The following is a 20,129-nucleotide window of genomic DNA, read 5'->3' as shown; positions in this document are numbered from 1 at the left end:
AATATAATTTAAAATTAAATTAAACATTTAATATAAAATGTAATTTATTTATGTTATGGCAAAGCTGAAGTTTCAGCAGCCATTACTCCAGTCTTCATTTCATCACATGATCTTTCAGAAATCATTCTATAATGATTTGGTGCTTAAGAAACATTTCTTATAAATGTTGAAAAAGTTGTGCTGCTTAAGTTTTTAGCATATATTTTCACAATATTTTTGTGATACATGTTTTTAGGATTCTTTGAAAGAACTGCAATTTTAAATATTTAAATAGCAATCCTTTATAGCATTTTAAATATCTGGTACTGTCACTTTGGATACATTTAATGCATATTTAATGCATTAAAAAATATATGTGTATATATATTTAAAGATTTGGTGCTCAAGAAACATTTTTTATTGATATCAATGTTGAAAAAAGGTGTGCTGCTTAAGATTTTAGTATATATTTTCACAATGTCTTGTGATACATTTTTTAGGATTCTTTGAATGATCTAAAGAACTGCATTGCTTTTTTATAGCATTTTAAATGTCTTTACTATCATTTTTGATACGTTTAATGCATATATATATATAAAATAATAAAAATATATTATATATACATATGACATTTGGTGCTCAAGAAACGTTTTTTATTGATATCGGTGTTGTGCTGCTTAAGATTTTAGTATATATTTTTATGGTATGTTTTTTTTTAAAGCAGTGTTGCCAAGTCTATGGTTTTCCCACGGAAACGTTGCCGTGGGTAAAAGCGCCTTAACAACTTGATATTTATCTCCTGGAATGCGATTTTTTGACTGCAATTTGCCTAGTTTTGGGGTAGTTTTGTGTATAAAATAAATAAATAAAATAAAAATCATACTGACTCCAAGAAGAAAGGAGCAGACAAGTTTATACTATGTTCACTCTTAACTACCAACTACCCACAAAGATAAAGAGTGTATGGGAAATTTTGCATGTTCTGGTCTTCATTATATTTAATGCCAAATTGTAATGATTAGCACTGAGATAAAATATCCTCCTCGAACACACCCTTCTCTCATGTGCCAGGAGGTCACACTAAAACATTACAGTTTCTGTTGTAGTTTTGATTACACATGTGAACAAAAACCCTCAGGAACCAGCAAAGTACAGAATAAATACTGAGTTCAGCCCAACACACAATCAATTTGATGATGTTTTTTGCTGCCAATATACTATGAGCAAATGTAGGCCATGCTGAAAAAGGCCAAGCTGTTCTAGCCAACATCAATAGTCCAAAAAAGCATTAAAGTGTGATATTTCTTGGTAATATCTGAACATAGAAGGTCAGTTACTTCCTAAAGAGAGAAATGGAGCACAAGTGAAAGCGTGAGGAAACATTTTTTATATTGTTCTTTCCCGCCTGTTTTAACTTACAGTATATTTCCATGTCGTCTTGCAGTGTTTTTAATGTAAATAGTCATTCATGTTCTGTGTTACTATTGTAGCATATTTAGGTTACCATGGTAATAAAGTGTGCCAGGTGGCAACTGTGGTCATTGGTCCTTTGGTCTCTTGAAATGAGTTGTAATTCCCCCCACCTGAAAAGCACTGGAAAATAACAGCGCTTTCTATGAGCCGAAATGAAAGAAAAAGAAATAAAGACAGACTTTCCATGCGTTAAAGGGGAAAAAAAAGGAAAATAAAAAAGCGTTTATATGAGTTTGTCATCAACCATAATTGTTTGCATGCAGCTAGGGAAATGAGGGAGACTCTGGAGGGCCTGTGTCGTCATGACAACACCAGGTTGTCACATGTGCTGCCAGCGGGGCCCAACCAACCCAAATCAGACGCTCTTAAACACATTGTAACTCACACATGCACGCTCATTTGCGCTCATATACACACAAACTCTCTTTTTCTTTTGCTCTCATTCAAACAATTCAGCTGATACACTAATGAGGTTCTGTAGTGTGCACATTGATTATAGGGGCCTCGTGTAGAAAACTAGCATAGATTTGACCCTAAAAGTATGAATATGCACAAAAGTTTTCGGATGTTTAAACCATTAAACTATAACTACTATCTTTTTTCTTTTTTAAGATTTATTTTTGGTGTTTTTTAGACAGGACAGTGTAATGACAGGAAGTGAAGTGGGAGAGAGAGGGGGTGGGTTAGAATTTTATAATTATTAATATATTTTACAATATCCTTTACGGAGTGTCTATTTACACTAAATGCAAATAGCCTGACTTGTTGGCAGAGGCTATTTACGCTAACTCCGCCCACCAAGGCGTTGTAAGGTTAGACTACTTTACAAAAGACGCCTGTTTAACAGCAACTCCATTGGCGTAGGTAGTAAAACGCGTAGGAGTAATTATTTTGATGTGATCGACCAAAGTTCGAATCTGCATTTTGTGAACTCGTTCTTGCTCCATTTTCACTTTACATATCACATTGGAAAGCCATTTATTTTCAACACAAAATGAAGGAGATAATCAAAAAGTGGAAAATAGCGTGCCTCAAAGGTGTTTATCGGTTAGGTGTAGGGGTAGGGGAGGGCCTTATTGTCCCAAAGTGGTGTCCATTTAAAGTGGTCATGGATTTTTACAGTTATTTTAATGCTTACTAATAATGTTAATAAAGTTTTTTGCACAAAAAACAAAATGTGGAAAAATTATTTACAACCCTCATTCTGACCCTCTGTCTAAAATGACCTGTTTTAAGGGGCGGGTCCTTTAAGCCTACATCAACAGTATCAATGCCCCCTTCACTTTTGCATGTGAGTGTTTTGACAACATGATCAAAATAAACAAAACATTTTGAAATCATTTACTTACCGTTTGTGATGCAGCTGCAATCAGATCTAGTTCCGCATAATGTTTCTTTGTGAACTCTCCATGACACTGTGCCTCATTTGCAAAACAAAATACTCCGAACAATCCTCAGACGCGATCCGGGATGCCATTAAAATTAAACTATCCACTTGTTTCTTATGCTGCAATCCTTCTGATGTCTGTACAAAGACGTGAATGAGGGGTTTACACCAAATGCATCAAATTGAACGTTCTTTCACTCCATTTGTCCTCTTGACGACAGACTCAAGCACACTTCGCACCCTGGATCCAAACGAGCTGTTTTCGGAGGGTTATCACTAAAAATACAGCTATTTTCACTTTGTGTAAATAGAACCCATTGCTATTTGCACTTAGCCGCTGCCTATATTTTATTATATTTATAATATAATATTATTATGAAATAATATTTGAATTTATAATATTTTTCCAGTCATTTTGAATGGATTTTTTCTAGCGCTTTCTAGGATTGTCTTTTCCGCTAAGGATAGATGCAGTGCTACCCTGCCCTAGCAATTTAACCAAATGAAAGTATCTTAGAAGACAGTATAATTATACCGCCTACCTTTGGGTACAGTCTTGGCATCAGCGAAGTGTCTATGGTGACGTAAAATCCTGCCTGCGGAGGTAGCACACTAGATTTTTGGACCTCAGTCTTTATTGCAGCAACCTAAATGAGTGATAGACTGTTAGGTATTACCTTTATTTACTACAGTTGTTTTTGTTTAAACACAGACGGAAAAACCTGGCCAAATGACTTACTTTAAGGTGGCCACACTTCTAATGGTGCGCCTCCAGATTGGAATAAAGAACAGCAAACAGCCCTGAACTCTTTTTCCAGAACTCGCTGGCCGGGCTTACGATTCTCATCTTTCTAATCTGTAGCTCGCTCTGCTCTAGTTTCCTATTTTTGATTTGTTTGTGTTGTATTTTCACTTGCTTTCTTTTTCTTTCTTCTTCTCATCATGGCCAACTGCTCTTTCAGCATTAATTTCAGTTTTTCTGACAGTTTTGTTTGTTAACATTCCCTTTTGACCCTTGCCACAGATGTTGATATGTACGCCCTCGTTTGGTTCTCACTGTGATGTTAGAGATCTTAGTGCAGGATGAACAGTTGACCTCTAAGATGAAAGTTCAGATAAGATGGATAATGCCTCAGATGTTTTGAAATTGTTAGCTTTTGAGGTTTCACAACTGCAGACATTCATTGGAGCCAGAGAAGCTGATATTTTTGTCCTCACATTTCTAGGAAAAGCAGAAACAAACACTCTCGTCCAGGAGGCTGTATGATTGAGCTGACCACTTTCTCTCTCCTTCTCTTTCCCTCGCTCCCAAAGCCTCCAGACAATGGGCCTCCTCCTTTGCCGAGCTCCTCTCTTCCTGAAGGTTATTATGAGGAGGCCGTTCCGTTGGGCCCTGGGAAAGCACCAGAGTACATCACCTCCAGTAAGGACAGTTTTGAACATCACACTATAAATATGTTTTAGAATTATGACAGTAATGTAGCTGCATCTGTGACCTTAGAATTAATTACAATGAAATTCAATAATCAGAGTCCCAAATGTGTTCTCAGATTATGACTCGGATGCCATGAGCAGTTCATATGAGTCATATGATGAAGAAGAGGAGGATGGGAAGGGGCAGAAGATGCGTCACCAATGGCCATCTGAGGAGGCCTCCATGGACCTAGTGAAAGATGCACGTATCTGTGCATTCCTGTTGCGAAAGAAGCGCTTTGGACAATGGACCAAACTGCTCTGTGTCATAAAGGATAACAAACTGTTGGTGAGCACACACACACTCACAGAAATGAACACCCATACTAGAGGGAAATGGGGTAAGATGTGCCACTTTTTACATTTTTTTTAAGCCAGGAGAAATGAGAAGAAGACAGCTAATTATATTTCAGGATATCCTCTACAAATTTTAGACACATTAAAAACTGTCCTGGCTCTTCCAAGTTTTATAATGCCAGTGAATGGGTGTTGAGATTTTGAAGACCAAAAAAGTGTATCCATCCATCTTAAAAAGTACTCTACATGGCTCCAGGGGGTTAATAAAGGCCTTCTGAAACAAATCGATGCATTTGTGAAAGAAAACTTGGTTTTCGTGAGACCCGCCGGAGCTTAAGCTATGCCTACATCCTTTGGAATCGTGAATGCATATATGACAGTTAGCGGAAGCTAGAGATTAGAGTTTAGAAACTTTTAAATATTGATGTTTAATGCACTCATAAACCCACAAGAGCCATGTGGAGAACTTTTTATGATGGATGGACGCCCTTTTTTAAACTTCTATTAGACTATTGAATTGCATTGATTCGCTTCAGAAGGCCTATATTCACCACACAGAGCTGTGGTTAATAAAAAGTACTTTTTATGATGGATAGGTGCACTTTATTGGACTTTAAAAATCAACAGCCATTCACTGCCATTATAAGGCTTGGAAGAACCAGGACATTTTTAATACAACTCCAACTGTAGTGGTCTGAAAGAAGAAAGTCATATACACCTAGAATGGCTTGAGGGTGAGTAAATCATGGGCTCGTTTTCATTTTTGGGTGAACTATCACTTTAAGTTGCAATGATAGTACAACATGAGGCACATTTTACCACACAGAGCTATTTTAGGAAAATGCTTCATTTAATAAATAATGGTAAATGTTTAGCCTAACAATTTACATGTTTTAATCTAGAAAAAATGTTTACAATTTTTTTTTTAAATATTATATACGTATTTTACATGTCATGTGAAAAAGTACCTTGGCATGGAAAAATGTCTTAAAAATGCAAAAACAATCGGACAGGGCTTGCTTGTTTGTTTTTAATATAAAAAGTTCTATTTTTAGCAAATGTATAAGCCCTTCCACATTAAAGTGAAATGAATAAGCCTCAGACTGAAGAAAAAGTACATTCACATTTGTACAGTAGAATGCAGAAGAAAGTTCAACACTCTTCAGCAATAAAAAAACAATGGTGAACAAATGTTATATTATTTAAAGTAATTTTTCTTATTAGTATGGTTAAACTGGATCATCAAAGGTCAGCATTACTTTACTAGCTATTTGAAAAAAGTAATCTGATTATGCAACTTATGTTACTTGTAATGCGTTATCCCCAACGCTGCCTAAATGTATGGTCACATGAAAATGATGCACAGTTTGCATGTTTATCAACGTAACACATTTTACCCACTGGCACATCTTACCCCACTCTCCAATTGCCTAACTTTTCTAAGTGATTCTGGTTGGTTCGCCTCAGCTTAATGTTGTAGTGTGTAAACAAAATAATTTCAGAGGAAAATATTTATACGTTCAACAGCTTCCCTAATGTGTCTCTCTCCTTCTCTCAGTGCTACAAGTCTTCCAAAGACCAGACTCCACAGATGGAGCTCCTCCTGTCTGGCTGCAGTATCACACACATTCCCAAAGATGGCAAGAAAAAGAAGCATGAACTGAAGATCGTCCATCAGGGAGCTGATGCTCTGGTGCTTGCCGTACAGAGCAAAGAACAAGCAGAAGAGTGGCTAAAGGTAACCTAGGCTCATATTCATAAGATTGTTCTCAATGATAGAGCTCATTAGAAACCAGCTGTCATCCTGCAAGTTTTTAGGTGAACCACATGGATATGCTCATCTTTTCAGCATAGAAGTTAAACAAACTAGCAGTAGCAATCTTCAGGTCCAGCTGTTCAGTGTTTGTGTTCAGCTTGGTTAAAGACAGCTTGCTAAATACAGAACTATGCATACTATTGCGTCTTTGTTACCAGGTGTCACATCAACATATTTAGATGTTTTATATCCACCCACAGTTAATTTCACCTCCATGCGCAAGTCTCGTGTGAGCCTAACCTCAAAAAAGATTCTTGGTTGAAGCTCAAAGGATTTTAATCCTAATGGCTCTGAAGATTGTGCTTATTGATAACTTGTTACTTTGATAGTCTGTTGTATATCCATTTAAAGCTGTTTTCCTCCACATCTGGTTTTCACAAACGTCGTGGAGAGTGCTAGTGAAAGTCTTTAGGCTCCCATGTGATGGATATTTGAATTTATAACCTGAAAGCAACTTATATTGCACAAAAATCATCAAAACCAGCTGCAGTCAACGGACGACTGATGGAAATAGCAGTTCCGTCATTGCTGTCCATCACTCCTCTGGTGCCTCTGTTTATAAAGATCACTCGTTGCAACAGTCCCATTTACAAAGACAAAAAAAAGAGATTTTCCTATTCCGTTACTAAGTTTCCATGTGGTAACGGGCTTCTGTTTATTGATTTGTGGGCAGGAAGGCGCATGCAGTTAGCCGTACAGCACCTTTAAGTGGGTGTGGACGTCAGACTGTGCAAATATACAGCCCGGGAAAGCAACAACAGCTGTAATTGCCGTTTAGGAAGGGAGCATAGCTCTGCACTGTTTGGTCAGGTGTCGTGTGTATTAAAAACATACTGGAGTAATTGATTTCTGCTTGGGATAAACAGAAACCACCCTAGCTTAAAGGGATTTGTTGTATTGTGTTTCATTCATGCCCACACTGTACACACAACAACTCAAGCGTGCATAAAAACTCTTTCCAAATATGAAGAAAAATGTTCTCCCTAACTTCTAGATCCGAAATAACCTGGTAAATTCTTTAATAATTAAGGAACTTGAATATTCCAATATTTTTAATTCTGTATCGGTTGTCTCCCATAAATAAAAAATTTATATCCACTTTTAAAAAATGGTTAAAAAAGGAATCGTTCACCCAAGAATGAAAATTACCCCATGATTTACTCACCCTTAAGCCATCCTAGGTGTATATGACTTTCTTCTTTCAGACGAATACAATCGGAGTTATATTAAAAAATGTCCTGCCTCTTCCAAGCTTTTTAATGGCAGTGAATGGCTGTTGATTTTTTGAAGTCCAAGAAATCATGAAATCATGAAAAGGATGAAATCAGACAGGCAGGGTCGACACCAGGAAACAACATCCAAGGCAACGACAACAGAGTAATCCAGAAAACAGGCAATGGTCAGGGAAGGCAGCAAACAATCATGAAAACCAGGTAACAGTCCAGGGTCAAAACATTAAAGGGTTACTCCACCCCAAAATGAAAATTTTGCCATTAATCACTTACCCCAATGTCGTTCCAAACCCGTAAAAGCTTAGTTTGTCTTCTGAACACAATTTAAGATATTTTGGTACAATATAAGTATTCTCGTGGCGTCGTAAAATTATGCTTGAACCACTGATGGAAGTTGGACTATTTTGACGACGTCATTCATTTTTTCTTGGCCTTGACAGTGGTATTTACTTGGCAATAGGACAGTCACAAATCTCCCGGTTTTCATCCATAATATCTTAAATTGTGTTCCGAAGATGAATGAAGCTTTTACGGGTTTGGAACGACATGGGGGTAAGTGATTAATGACAAAAAGTTCATTTTGGGGTGGAGGAATCCTTTAAGGCAATTCAATAAAATAAGGAACTTAGAAAGCACGGGAAAACACAGGAACTACGAATGCCTAGAAACAAACAATACACAGCAATGAGAGGGAGAAAGGGTGCAACTTAGTCCTCCTAGTAGGAAATGGAAGGAGTCCGTAATTGGTTCCTAGGTGGGGTTAATGGGAGATGGAGTCCAGGATTATGTGGCAAAGGTATTGGCACTCCAGCTAGAGATCGTGACAATGTTTTATAAAGTTTTAAATATATATTTTTTAAATATTTTTCATACACAAATGCATCGATTTACTTCAGGAGGCTTTTATTAACCACCCGGAGCCGTGTGAAGCACATTTTATGATGGATGGATGTACTTTATTGGACTTCTAAAAATGAACAGCCATTCACTGCCATTATAAAGCTTGGAAGAGCCAGGATATTACAAATACAACTTCGATTGTATTTGTCTGAAAAAAGAAAGTCATATACACCTTGGATGGCTTGAGGGTGAGAAAATCATGCGGTAATTTTTTTTTTTTTTGGGTGATCTAACTCTGTAACAGCCAAGTTCTGCATTGTGTTTCATTCATGCACACAGCGTTCATGGCAAAATGTGGATGTGGTGGCAAGTTTGTGGCATTTGTTTTAATTGGGGACAAATAAAGCTTTTGATTTTTGACTATTGCAGAGTTCCCATGGGAAATTGAATAGAATTATAATCTCCTAGGCCTGGAAAAATCATGAAAACCTTAAAAGTCGTGGAAGAAGTGATAAAATTTCTCTAGTCCAGTTTATTTCTTTCTTTATTTTTTTATTATAGCAATCAAAAAAATGTTCTTTGTGAGTGAAATTGCTTTAAAAAGTTTTTTTTCTTGTTAATTGTTTTTTTTATAGATTAAACACTAGATTAAACACATTAGACACTAGTAGACATTAGATCATTAATAAATGATCCACTAAACCTTTTAAATATTCACAAGATGAGATTGTGTTTAAGAATGTGTTCAGTTTTGCACTGATTCAATTAAGCTTAGTTTTTAAAAGTGGAACTAAATGCTTTATATGGGAGCCATTAGTATTAAAAAGAGTGGAATATTAGGCGATAAGGAAACTTTTTGAAGCTTTAATGGAATACTTCATGTCTTCAAACAAAATTGAGGAACATTATAGAAGCCCAGAGGCGTCTGTGGTTCGTTAATGCTTTATCCAGTTTGCTAATGATTTATTTATGGAAAATGTTGGCTTGTTGTTTTCCATGATTCATTTTTAATTCTTTTTAGTGTTGAATCTCTCCTCTGCACTGTTTTCTTCTTTGTTCTCTCTCTCTTCCAGTCTTTATTCGATTAGTTCTCTCCGTGTAGCTCCTCTGTTCTGATACTTTGGACAGGCCTGGGGAAATTCCACCTCCTGTCTTTCTTCTTCTTCTTCCCCTCGTTCTTCTTTCTTCTCTCTTTTTTGTCATCTGACTCTCCTCTGCCCTGGGCAGGAATGGTAAGATATGGAGTGCATTTGTTCTCCTGTTATACTTTGTCGAATGTGTCATTGAATGTAACCAGTGAATAATGTTTACAGTTCGTCTTGTCACTTCCTGCTTTCTTTTGGATAGCACTACTGAGTGTGTTTGTGTGCTTATTAGTGTGAAATTGTTAATTACTGTGCGTAATGAATGCTTTTGGCTTTGCTTCTCATCACCATCCTTTGTGGCACTCAAAGTTTGAACGTCTGCAAACATTTGTTTGACCTTCATGGAGACTTTATGCAGTAGTTCTCCATATTAACTCTTCATTTGAAAATATCCATGCTAATGAGGGCACATTAGCACAGCACAAAAGATTTTTTGACTGAGCGTATCCCAGAAACCCACTTCTTTGCAGTCAAAGCCAAAGAGTGAGGCCACAGCCTGCAATTTTCCCGTGAGCCCAATTATGCAAACCGGTTGCCAAACCCCAACGTGCTGCGTCAAGTTACGACGTTCAGGGATATTTGGTTATATTTTGGTTTTTGGCATGGGGGCAGTTTGGGAAGGGGGTGTGTAAAGGTGAGCTCCTCTCATTGTGACGGATCTCTGTATCCGTCTTGTTCATTCGACACCACTTGTTATGGGTTTTTTTGGATGTTACCCCCAGGTAATGTGAGGTCACGCTCATATGTGGCGGCGAAGAGTCTGTGCAGTCTGGAGATCTCTGGATATCTCATTCACACAGAGCCACTGCACAGCGCATAGACAGCCACGAGAGCAATGACGCATGTAACAGCCTTCCAGCTGCACTTCCAACTGCATGTGACGTGCAGAATCCATTTGAGTGCATGTGCATGGCAGAACGTGGAGGTGGTGGAGAGTTTGTGGCATCTGTTTGACTGAGAGCGACAAACGTTTTTGACTATTCAAGGGTTCCCTTGGGAAACAGAATGAAATTGCAAGGCCTGGAAAAATCATGACAAATAATAAAATCTAATAAAATAATAAAGTCATAAATTCGCTAGAAAATTGCTCTTTTTAAAGGAGACCTATTATGCTCCTTTTTACAAGATGTAATGTAAGTCTCAGGTGTCCCCAGAATGTGTCTGTGAAGTTTCAGTTAAAAATACCCACAAATCATTTATTATATCATTTTAAAAATGCCTTGAGTGAAAGCAGAAACACGCTGTTTTTGTCTTCTTAAATGCAAATGAGCTGCTGCTCCCCGCCCCCTTTTCCAGAACAGGGCTGTGCCTTTACAGCTCCTACCTCAGGTACTCTGCCCAAAAACATCTGTTTGGCTTTGATTATCATGTCTATCTTCTTGCTGAAATCTTCCTTTTTTAAGTCATATCAGTTTAAACAGTTATCTAAAGCATGGTTATCTAAAGCAGCTGTCACATGGCATGTAAGTACTAAACTAAGTTCTCTTTCATGTCTTATTGCGCTTAAACTGTCAAATACACACAAGTTTATGTTAAAAACACATGAGTTACAAAAGCAGTCTGTCTGTAAAGCTGAACAGCTGGGAAAGAAATCACGTTTATATTAGATCTGTGTGGCAGCTGCGTAATATACAGTAAATAAATCAATAAATCCACTGCTCTCTTGTCTCCTCTGAGGCTGGGACACTAAGTAGTGTTCTGTGCTCATCTGTGCAGCCAAGGACAGAACAGTTAGCATGCTTTGATTGAACTTTTACCAGTGCATTAGAACTGTTACACTGTTGTCACTTGCAAAAACTAAATGGCAGAGCTGTGGGTGGAAACGTACAGATTAAGGGGTGGTGATATTATAATGAGCAGCTTATTTTTTCACATGCTTCCAGAGAAAGTCTTACCAAAACACTTACTGGGTTGTCCTTTTTCAGTTTTTCTGGGTTGGTAGATGCACCGGGGACTCATTTATAGTACGTAAACATGGAAAAGTCTGATTTTCATAATATGTCTCCTTTAATAAGAAAATTTCTCACTTGTTTTGTATTGTTTTCTAGCTGTATTTATTAATATTAAAATATGTCAGCTAAATTCCTAAATTAAAATCTTTGTGAGTGCATTTTTTTAAAATGTACTTTTTATCTTTATATAATTCCAGAAAAGTCATGAAATTCACTGGATAAAAAGTGTGGGAACCCTGTTATATGTCATAAAAAAAAAATATTTTTTAATTTTTTAACCTTTTTTGAGAGTTATTAAAGGAGAAGTCCTTTACAGATAATTTACTCACCCCCTTGTCATCTAAGATGTTCATGTCTTTCTTTCTTCAGTCGTTAAGAAATCATGTTTTTTGAGGAAAACATTTCAGGATTTTTCTCCATATAATGGACTGGTATGGTGCCCCGATTTTGAACTTCCAAAATGCAGTTTAAATGCGGCTTCAAACGATCCAAAATGTGGTTGTAAACAATCCCAACCGAGGAGCAAAACGATCTGTTATTTTCATTAAAAAAATACAATTTAAATACTTTTAATCTCAAATGGTTGTCTTTTCTTGCTCTCCCTGAACTCTGTGTATTATGGTTCAAAATATTCAGGGTGTGTCGAAGAACTCCAATCGTATTTTCTTGCTCAACTTAAAATATCATTTCAAAATCATCCTACAAAGGGTATGTTCAAAGTGAACATGCAAAGAAGATCAAACACCCTTAACAAAAAAAAGGTAAAACAGCGATATAGGACGATTTTGAAGTTGAGGGAGAACATGAGACGGGAATTCTTCGACATACCCTAACTGTCATGAACCGGAACAAAAACAGTTCAGGCAGAGCGAGACAAGTTAGACATTAAAGTATATACATTGTATTATTTTTATGAAAATAACCAATCGTTTCGCTAGATAAGACCCTTCTACCTTGGCTGGGATCATTTACAACAGCATTTGGGATCGTTTCAAGCCACATTTAAACTGGATTTTGGAAGTTCAAACTTGGGGCACCATAGAAGACCACTATATGGAAAAAATCCTGAAATGTTTTCTTCAAATACATAATTTCTTTACAGCTGAAAAAAGGAAGACATGAACATCTTGGATGACTAGGGGGTGAGCACATTATCTGTACATTTTTGTTCTGAAAGTGGACTTCTCCTTTAATCAGCGTTTCTTTATTTATAATAGAACAAGCAGATAATGAGGGATAATGAGAAATATTGAATTGCTCTTTTACACTTCAACTTTTTGTTCTGCGGTCTCTTTAAGGTGATGAAGGAAGTCTGCTCTAATGGAAATGGAGTGGTGGACTGTGACGGAGCTGGCTCTGGTTCCCCTGTTCACAAAGCAGAGCTGGAAAAGGTGCAAATTCATAATTCTGTTTATGTATAGTACTTTTTGTGTGTGTATGTGGGTGGGTGTGTGGATTTACTATGCCTGCAGAGTACATGCTGGTCTACCTACCTGCAGGTTTGTGAGACTGTGTGGCGGTTTGCATGCTTGCCAGCTTCACCACACCTCAGTACCCTGCACAGGCGCCTCCTCTCTGTGTTCCTGCACAGTGGCTCTGCTGCCAGGGCATGGAGGGCTATAAAAGCTGCATATGCGTACCAAATTCCATCTTGCCACGGATGTGTGCTGCTGGCGAGGTTAAATAGGTGTGGGAAGAAATCTGATCTTATCATTTTTCAGAACACATTCTTTAATATGCAGTGTGCTGTGACAGTATTTTTGCAGCGTACGCATGTTGCACTTGTTTATGTGTGTGTGTGCTGTTTTTAAGACAGATCTAAAGGGGGTTTAATGTCAAACCTCTTAAACTGGCACAGCATGCATGAGCCTAGTCTAATTATTCACACTTAATGCAAAACAGATGCGCTTTGGGGTTTGTTTGGGTAGACTGCAGAGGTTTAAGTGTATGGGGTTTAGTATTCCATACTCTTTGTGTGCATGTATTGAGTGTGTTTGTCTATAAACAATTTGTCATTAAATTTAACAATGAATCCACTGTTATTTGTGCCGTTCATTCCAAAATGTGTTTTCTCTGTAGCTGCAAGTGTATCTGTAACCTAACTCTTGTTTTGCAGAAGCTGTCCTGCGATCGACCCAGTTCAGATGGAGAGCCATGTCATGAAAATGGCATCTCAGATGGCAAAGATCCAGGTGAATCTTTATGTTAAGTCCTCTTTTTTGGTCCATATCATTGGAGATGACAGATGTGGAGTCCCTTTATATAAAGGGAGAATATTTTGTGGCATACACTGTAAAAAGTGGTAAGAAGCTAGCTGTCTGTTAGGATTAGGTTTTGATTAGTATTTGATATGTTGATTCAATGATATTTAAAGGGATAGTTCACCCAAAAATGAAAATTCTGTCATTATTTACTCTCCCTCGTGCCATTCCAAACCTGTAAGATCTTTGTTCATCTTCGAAACACAAATTAAGATATTTTTGATTAAATCCATGAGCTTTCTGACCCTGCACATCAATGCAACTGACCTGTTCAAGGCCCAGAAAGGTAGTAAGGACATCGTTAAAATAGTGAATGTGACATCACTGGTTGAACCGTACTGTTATGAAATACTTTTCGGTGTCCTTACTACCTTTCTAGGCCTTGAACAGGTCAGTTGCATTGATGTGCAGGGTCAGAAAGCAAAAAAATATTTTAATTTGTGATCCAAAGATGAACGAGGGTCTTAAGAGTTTGGAACGACATGAGGTTGAGTAAGTAATGACAGAATTTTCATTCATCTCTTTAACCCTTTGACTGTCACCCCCCATTTTTGAACAAAGACATGAAAGTGCAAACTTAAACTGTTATAATTCTTGAACGCTATTGTATACAGGCCTATGGTTGGACTCTTTTTAAAGAAAACTTTTTTTTTTGTATATTTTATATAAAATAAATATTTTACACAACATGTTTTACTCTAAAATTGCTCTAAAAGTAAAGGGGTGGTTGACTGGGTTTTTTCTAGGCTTGATTGTGTTTATGGTGTGCAGTCTAATGTGTTAATGTTTCATTTTTAAAAAATACATATTATTTTTCATATTATTTAACTATATTCCACACCTCTGTCCCTTCCTCCATGAACGCTCTGATTATTTTCAGGTTTTATGAAGCCCCTCCCTCAGAAAGACACAATGGGCTCGGATTGGTTAGTCCAATGTGTTGTGATTTGCTAAACCGCTAGAGCGTGTTCATAAATGTCACGCCCCTCACATGTGCTCCGGTTGTATTGTAAACAATGGCGTCGTCAATAGCCCGAAAGAGACCTAGAGAATATTAGTGAAAAGCATCACAGCAGAACCTGTGCAAGCACAGCTCTTACAAGACGATTCAGAATGCTGTGTGTTTTTGCTTGTTGTTGTCCCACACTTTTAGATACGCTGTGATTTGTAAATGCTACTGCTTATGTTAGCTTTTAATATACAGTTTTATCCTGATTAAAGCTTTAATACAGCAGAATATGTGACTGTGTTGTAGCAGTTCTGTAAAGTAATTGTTTATTTTGTAACAGTAAGAAGTGTTTGCCAACAATTATTGCTCTACTACGGAAACTGCATGTGCGATTATGCTTAACGCTTCTTGTAGCTATGTGAAAAATATCTGTCTGTTTGTACACATAAAGTGTATAGTATGAGGGCACAATTGCGGGTCCCCCTCGGCAGAAATCGTGAACCCGGGGCTCCTAGACCGGACTGAAAGTGCAGTTTAGTCAGAGCTCAAATGGGCAGGAGGGCTTGAGTGGGGTGTGTGTGAGAGAGAGAGAGAAAGAGAGTGAGAGACATTGAGAGATGCAGAGCAGGGAGACAAGAGGAACAATATTAAGATCTGTTTCTTTAGAACAATGATGTTGAAACTTGTGAATCCATTAGAATCGTTAGAAGACAGAATCGCGATTCATAGATGAATAGATTTTTTTCGTGCAGCCCTAGTTTTGACGACATGGCAACAACTTTTCCTCTTCTTGTCTCGCCCCCTTTGCTGCATGCTCCCAGGGGCAGGGTAAGTGAGGGGAAGTAGCTTGTTGTAGTCCCCACAAGCCGTTTTTGTAGGCATTAAACTTCCATAAATTTAAAAGACAGTATTTCTGTTTGCATTGAACTTTCAGCCTCATAACTTTGAAGATATTGTTTAAACACTAACTAAAGTTAAAAAAGTGAAATCACAAACAACCATCCCTTTAAAGCTTTATGCCTATATAAGTTATGTTCCAAATTTGAAGTCAATCTAAAATAAAATTGAGGTTCCTGTGAGATTTTATTTTATTACAAACTGCCACCATACAAATTCCATCGTTTTTTTTATGCATTTTTCTGTCACAAATGTCTACATTTCTCTGTCAAATTTATTTCTAGAACAAAATAACCACCAAATATGAAATCTTTAGACTCACACCTTTCCAACTATATGTTTTTGTCACAATTCTAAAAAGTTTTGATTCTAAAATACCATAATACATTTTGTAATATGACACTTGACACCACCCACTAAGAAGGAGGAGACTGCTAAAAGATTTTAAAGTACCATTACCATGGTAAAGCATTGTCTGATTTAAAAAAAAGGATGAATTTTGAAGTTTTAAGCTTTCAAACAATATATAATTTATCATGATTGCTAAAATATGTAATAGGGAAAAAAGACAACGAAAAAAGAGCGCCAAGCATCCCACAGATGGGATGGTGACAGTTAAAGGGTTAAATTATATTTTTATTAATGTTTTTAACAATAATAGACACGATCAGCATGTTTTGATTGCCGAATTATTCTTGGAAACCATTTTCCTACTAGCTAAAATTGCTGTAATAAAAAAATTATTTAATTTAATGAATTAAATTTTAAGTCTGAACGTTTTTGGTTCAGAAATCAAATTTGGTAAAACAAACAGAGAAACAGTACTTAAAATAAAATGGATAAATGTGCGATTAAATAAAAAATTAATCCCATAAAGTGGATATTTATAAGACTCAAACAATTCCATTGTTTGAACAACGCTAAAGTCAAGGCAAGGAGACCCTTCTTAAATAATCTAATAGGATTATTTATCCAGTATTTATACCATGCAATCCCAGTCTCGATCTGGGATTGAACTTTTTGAGACATCTGTTTCAGGTCTGTGGAAATGTTTCTTTTTTCCAATTTGAGACTGCCTTGCCTCAGACGTGTTGGTGAAGAATTGCCTAATTTGAGTGGAATCCAAAACTCGTGCATCTGCAAACCCGAATGATTGATAGCTCAGCATCACGGCCACAAGCCACAGTAACTGCTGTGCTGCTTTCACATGAGTTATGGCAGCTGACCTCTGATAAACCTATGGATAAACAAAGACTGGTGCCATATAATAATTCCCGTAAATGTGTAAGGTTATGAAAAGGTATTGAAAAAGGATTTTTTTTAGGGTAGTATTTCTCAGTAGCAGAAACACAAATCGTGTCTATCTGATCTCCTCCGTCTAATATTCTTACATCACTCCGGCAGCCATATACTCCACGTCTTTAATGAAAGATGGAAGGCAAATTTAAGCAAACTACATAGATTAATCAGATTTGTCATATTCTTTCCAGCTGTCGTAAGCGCTGAGACGCTGTGAAATCATATTAGCCTGATCGCAGAATTTTCCCTCATGATAAAATGAAGAACTATGTCTGTATAGGTCCTTTAAGGGCCAATGGTTTTTGCATCTGTGGCTCTGGGTTTTGCCTCATGCCTGAGGCTGCTGCGCAGAGACGGAGAAACTTTAGAGGACTCTGGGTTCAGATGGGCTTAGCTTTAATTAAAGGAGTCGCCAACTAAGATGTAATCTTCTGCAGTGCAGTTTGGACCAAGTCAGGCCTTCAGAAGAGCAAAAATTCTTTGTCCTTGTGCTGCTTTTGCTGCTTTTGTAGTAGGGAGAAAAGCTGTAATTTGTTGTGCAGTAGCGTCTTACACATTTTAACCCAGTCCAGATCCCAAACTGCTAGTTTGCTCACATTGTCCACTCTTGGTTTGGAATAGGATGTGACCTGAACGGTTTTCCACAGTGTGTCCTTTTACTTTCAATGCTCAAGTTTGTTTTTCTAGGACTTTTGTTTCTTACAGTATCTTAACCACAGACCACACTACTCAGATAAAAGTATCTGAACTACTTGGAGAAGAACAGAGTTGGTTTCACGCACTGTTTAGGATTTGGATTATACGTCTGAAGACGTGTCCTGTCATTGTCAGTTCTCTTGCTCTCTGGCCTAAATTACTAACATTTTAAAGCGAGCAGATTGCCATTTGTCGTTTTCCATAATTCAATCTTTTTCCCACTAAATTCACCCCACAAACAAAATATTTTCCAAACCCATCCCTTCTTATAGTTGCAACACCGACGGGTTTCTAGATAACTAGCATATCTGTGTAATATATTGCTTTATAAAATCCCATACATATATTTCACACTCTGACACTAATTTGACTTTTTTGCAGCCAAAGGCAAGAAGAACTCTAAATCAGAGCAGAAAGGCACTGTGGGACGTGTGACTGGAAAGAAAATCACTAAAATCATAAGCCTGGGCAAGAAAAAACCATCTACAGATGAACAGACCTCATCGGCGGAGGAGGATGTCCCAACATGTGGTGAGCGGTTGCAATACCTTTTTAATATACACTGCTAATACTCAAAAGTTTGGGGTTGGTAAGATTTTGAAATATTTTTGAAAGAAGTCTCAGGCTCACCAAGGCTGCATTTCTTTAATAAAAAATACAGTAAAAACAGTAATATTGTGAAATAGCTTTCAAAACGTCATCAACACCTTCAACACCTTCAGTGTTGCATGATTCTTCAGAAATTAATGTAATATTTTGAGTCTGTGCATTATTTTTCATGTTACAGCTGCTATTTATTTTTGCAGTACTTTTTTCAGGATTTTTTAATGAATAGAAAGTTCAAAAGAACAGTATTTATTTGAAACAAATCTCTTTACTATGGCTTTTGAACGTTTGAACGTGTTCTTATTGGATAAAAGGATTACTGACCCCATTCAGTGATGACAGTGGTTACATTCACACTGTTTAAATTGATGACCGTATTTGCTAATAGGCATAGGTTTTAGATTGTCCTGTACATAGAGTTACCCGTATGAACAGCTAACTAAAGTCAGTCATTAAATAATGTCTGTAATATTAATAGTGACAGATAAGGGTAGTAAATATCAAGACTTTGTGTTGCATATTTCAGGTTTTAGCTTTATCTGTTTTGGCAGCTCCCATTGTTTTCATCCTCTCAGATATGCTGCCAAAACTCTGTCTAGTTTTTCCCGTCTAGGTTTTTTCTTTCTCCACCACCTAAACACCCAAACAAAGGATTGTCTTGCTGTCTAACCACACAATGCCTAGATTTTTGCCATTTTCATCACCTGAAACTGGTTGATAGTCCTAAAATTAGTGATTGACAGCCTATGAAGCATGATGAAGCATTCAGGTTGTTTGCTGTGGTTCTGTTAAAATGTTTACAATCTCAAAATTTGATTGTCAGTCCTGAAAATTCAGAAAATCACTTTAGTTAGATAATGCAGTGTCTATTTAATAACCGTGACAGCAGCGAGGCCCTGGCAATATGATCATATACAGTAAATATGGCCTGACGGTATTATAATGTTGTTATTGTTTATGTTTACCTGGCGTTTTGCGCAAATACACTACTGTTTAAAAATCAGCAAGGATTCAATTGATTGCATTGATTAAATTGATCATAAGTGACAGTAACATCTATATTGTAAAAAAAGTTTTCTTTTTCAAATAAATGCTGTACTTTTGAACTTTCTATTCATCAGATAATTATGCAAATATATGTATCACAGGCTTTAAGCTGTTTTAAACATTGATATTAATAAGAAATGTTTCTTAGAAAATCAGCATATTAGAATGATTTCTGAAGGATCATGTGACACTGAAGACTGGAGTAATGGCTGCTCTTTCAATCACAGAAATAAATTACTTTTTAAGTTTATTAAAATAGAAAATAGTTTTTTCCCCCAAAATATTAACATAGAAACAATTAACTGAAAATATACACTACTAAGATTTTTAATGTTTTTTAAAGAAGTCTCTTCTGCTCACCAAGCCAGCATTTATTTGCTCCAAAGTACAGCAAAAACAATACAATTCTGAAATATTTTTACTATATAAAATAACAGTTTTCTATTTGAATATATTTTAAAATGTAATTTATTCCTGTAACCAAAGCTAAATATTCAGCATCAATACTCCAGTCGTCAGTGTCACATGAATCCTCCAAAAATCATTCTAATGTGCTGTTCAAAAAAACAATATATATATATATACATTAAGCAAGGATGCCTTAAATTGATTAAAAGTGACCATAGAGACATTTATAATGTTACAAATATTTCTATTTCAGATGCTGTTCTTTCTATTTATCAAAGAAACCTGTAATTCTACTCAGCTGTTTTCAACATAATAATAATAGTAAATGTTTTTATGACCAGCAAATTAGAATATTAGAATGATTTCTGAAGG

The 20,129-nt window shown here is 36.7% G+C and overlaps 1 protein-coding gene across 3 annotated transcripts in view; it reads left to right on the top strand.

The window, feature by feature from the left end:
- afap1 (actin filament associated protein 1) overlaps positions 1–20,129 on the top strand; it is a 67,019-nt gene that overhangs the window by 38,231 nt on the left and 8,659 nt on the right. For all 3 annotated transcript variants that reach the window (XM_051124217.1, XM_051124218.1, XM_051124216.1), the window contains exons 4-9: positions 4,154–4,262; positions 4,390–4,601; positions 6,168–6,347; positions 12,893–12,985; positions 13,711–13,786; positions 18,078–18,227. In XM_051124217.1, the coding sequence (XP_050980174.1) occupies positions 4,154–4,262; positions 4,390–4,601; positions 6,168–6,347; positions 12,893–12,985; positions 13,711–13,786; positions 18,078–18,227 (820 nt within the window). The remainder of the gene's footprint in view (positions 1–4,153; positions 4,263–4,389; positions 4,602–6,167; positions 6,348–12,892; positions 12,986–13,710; positions 13,787–18,077; positions 18,228–20,129) is intronic.

Source organism: Labeo rohita, chromosome 12 (assembly GCF_022985175.1).
Source record: "Labeo rohita strain BAU-BD-2019 chromosome 12, IGBB_LRoh.1.0, whole genome shotgun sequence".
Taxonomy (NCBI): Eukaryota; Metazoa; Chordata; class Actinopteri; order Cypriniformes; family Cyprinidae; genus Labeo; species Labeo rohita.
This window is presented reverse-complemented; position numbering and strand designations above follow the sequence as displayed.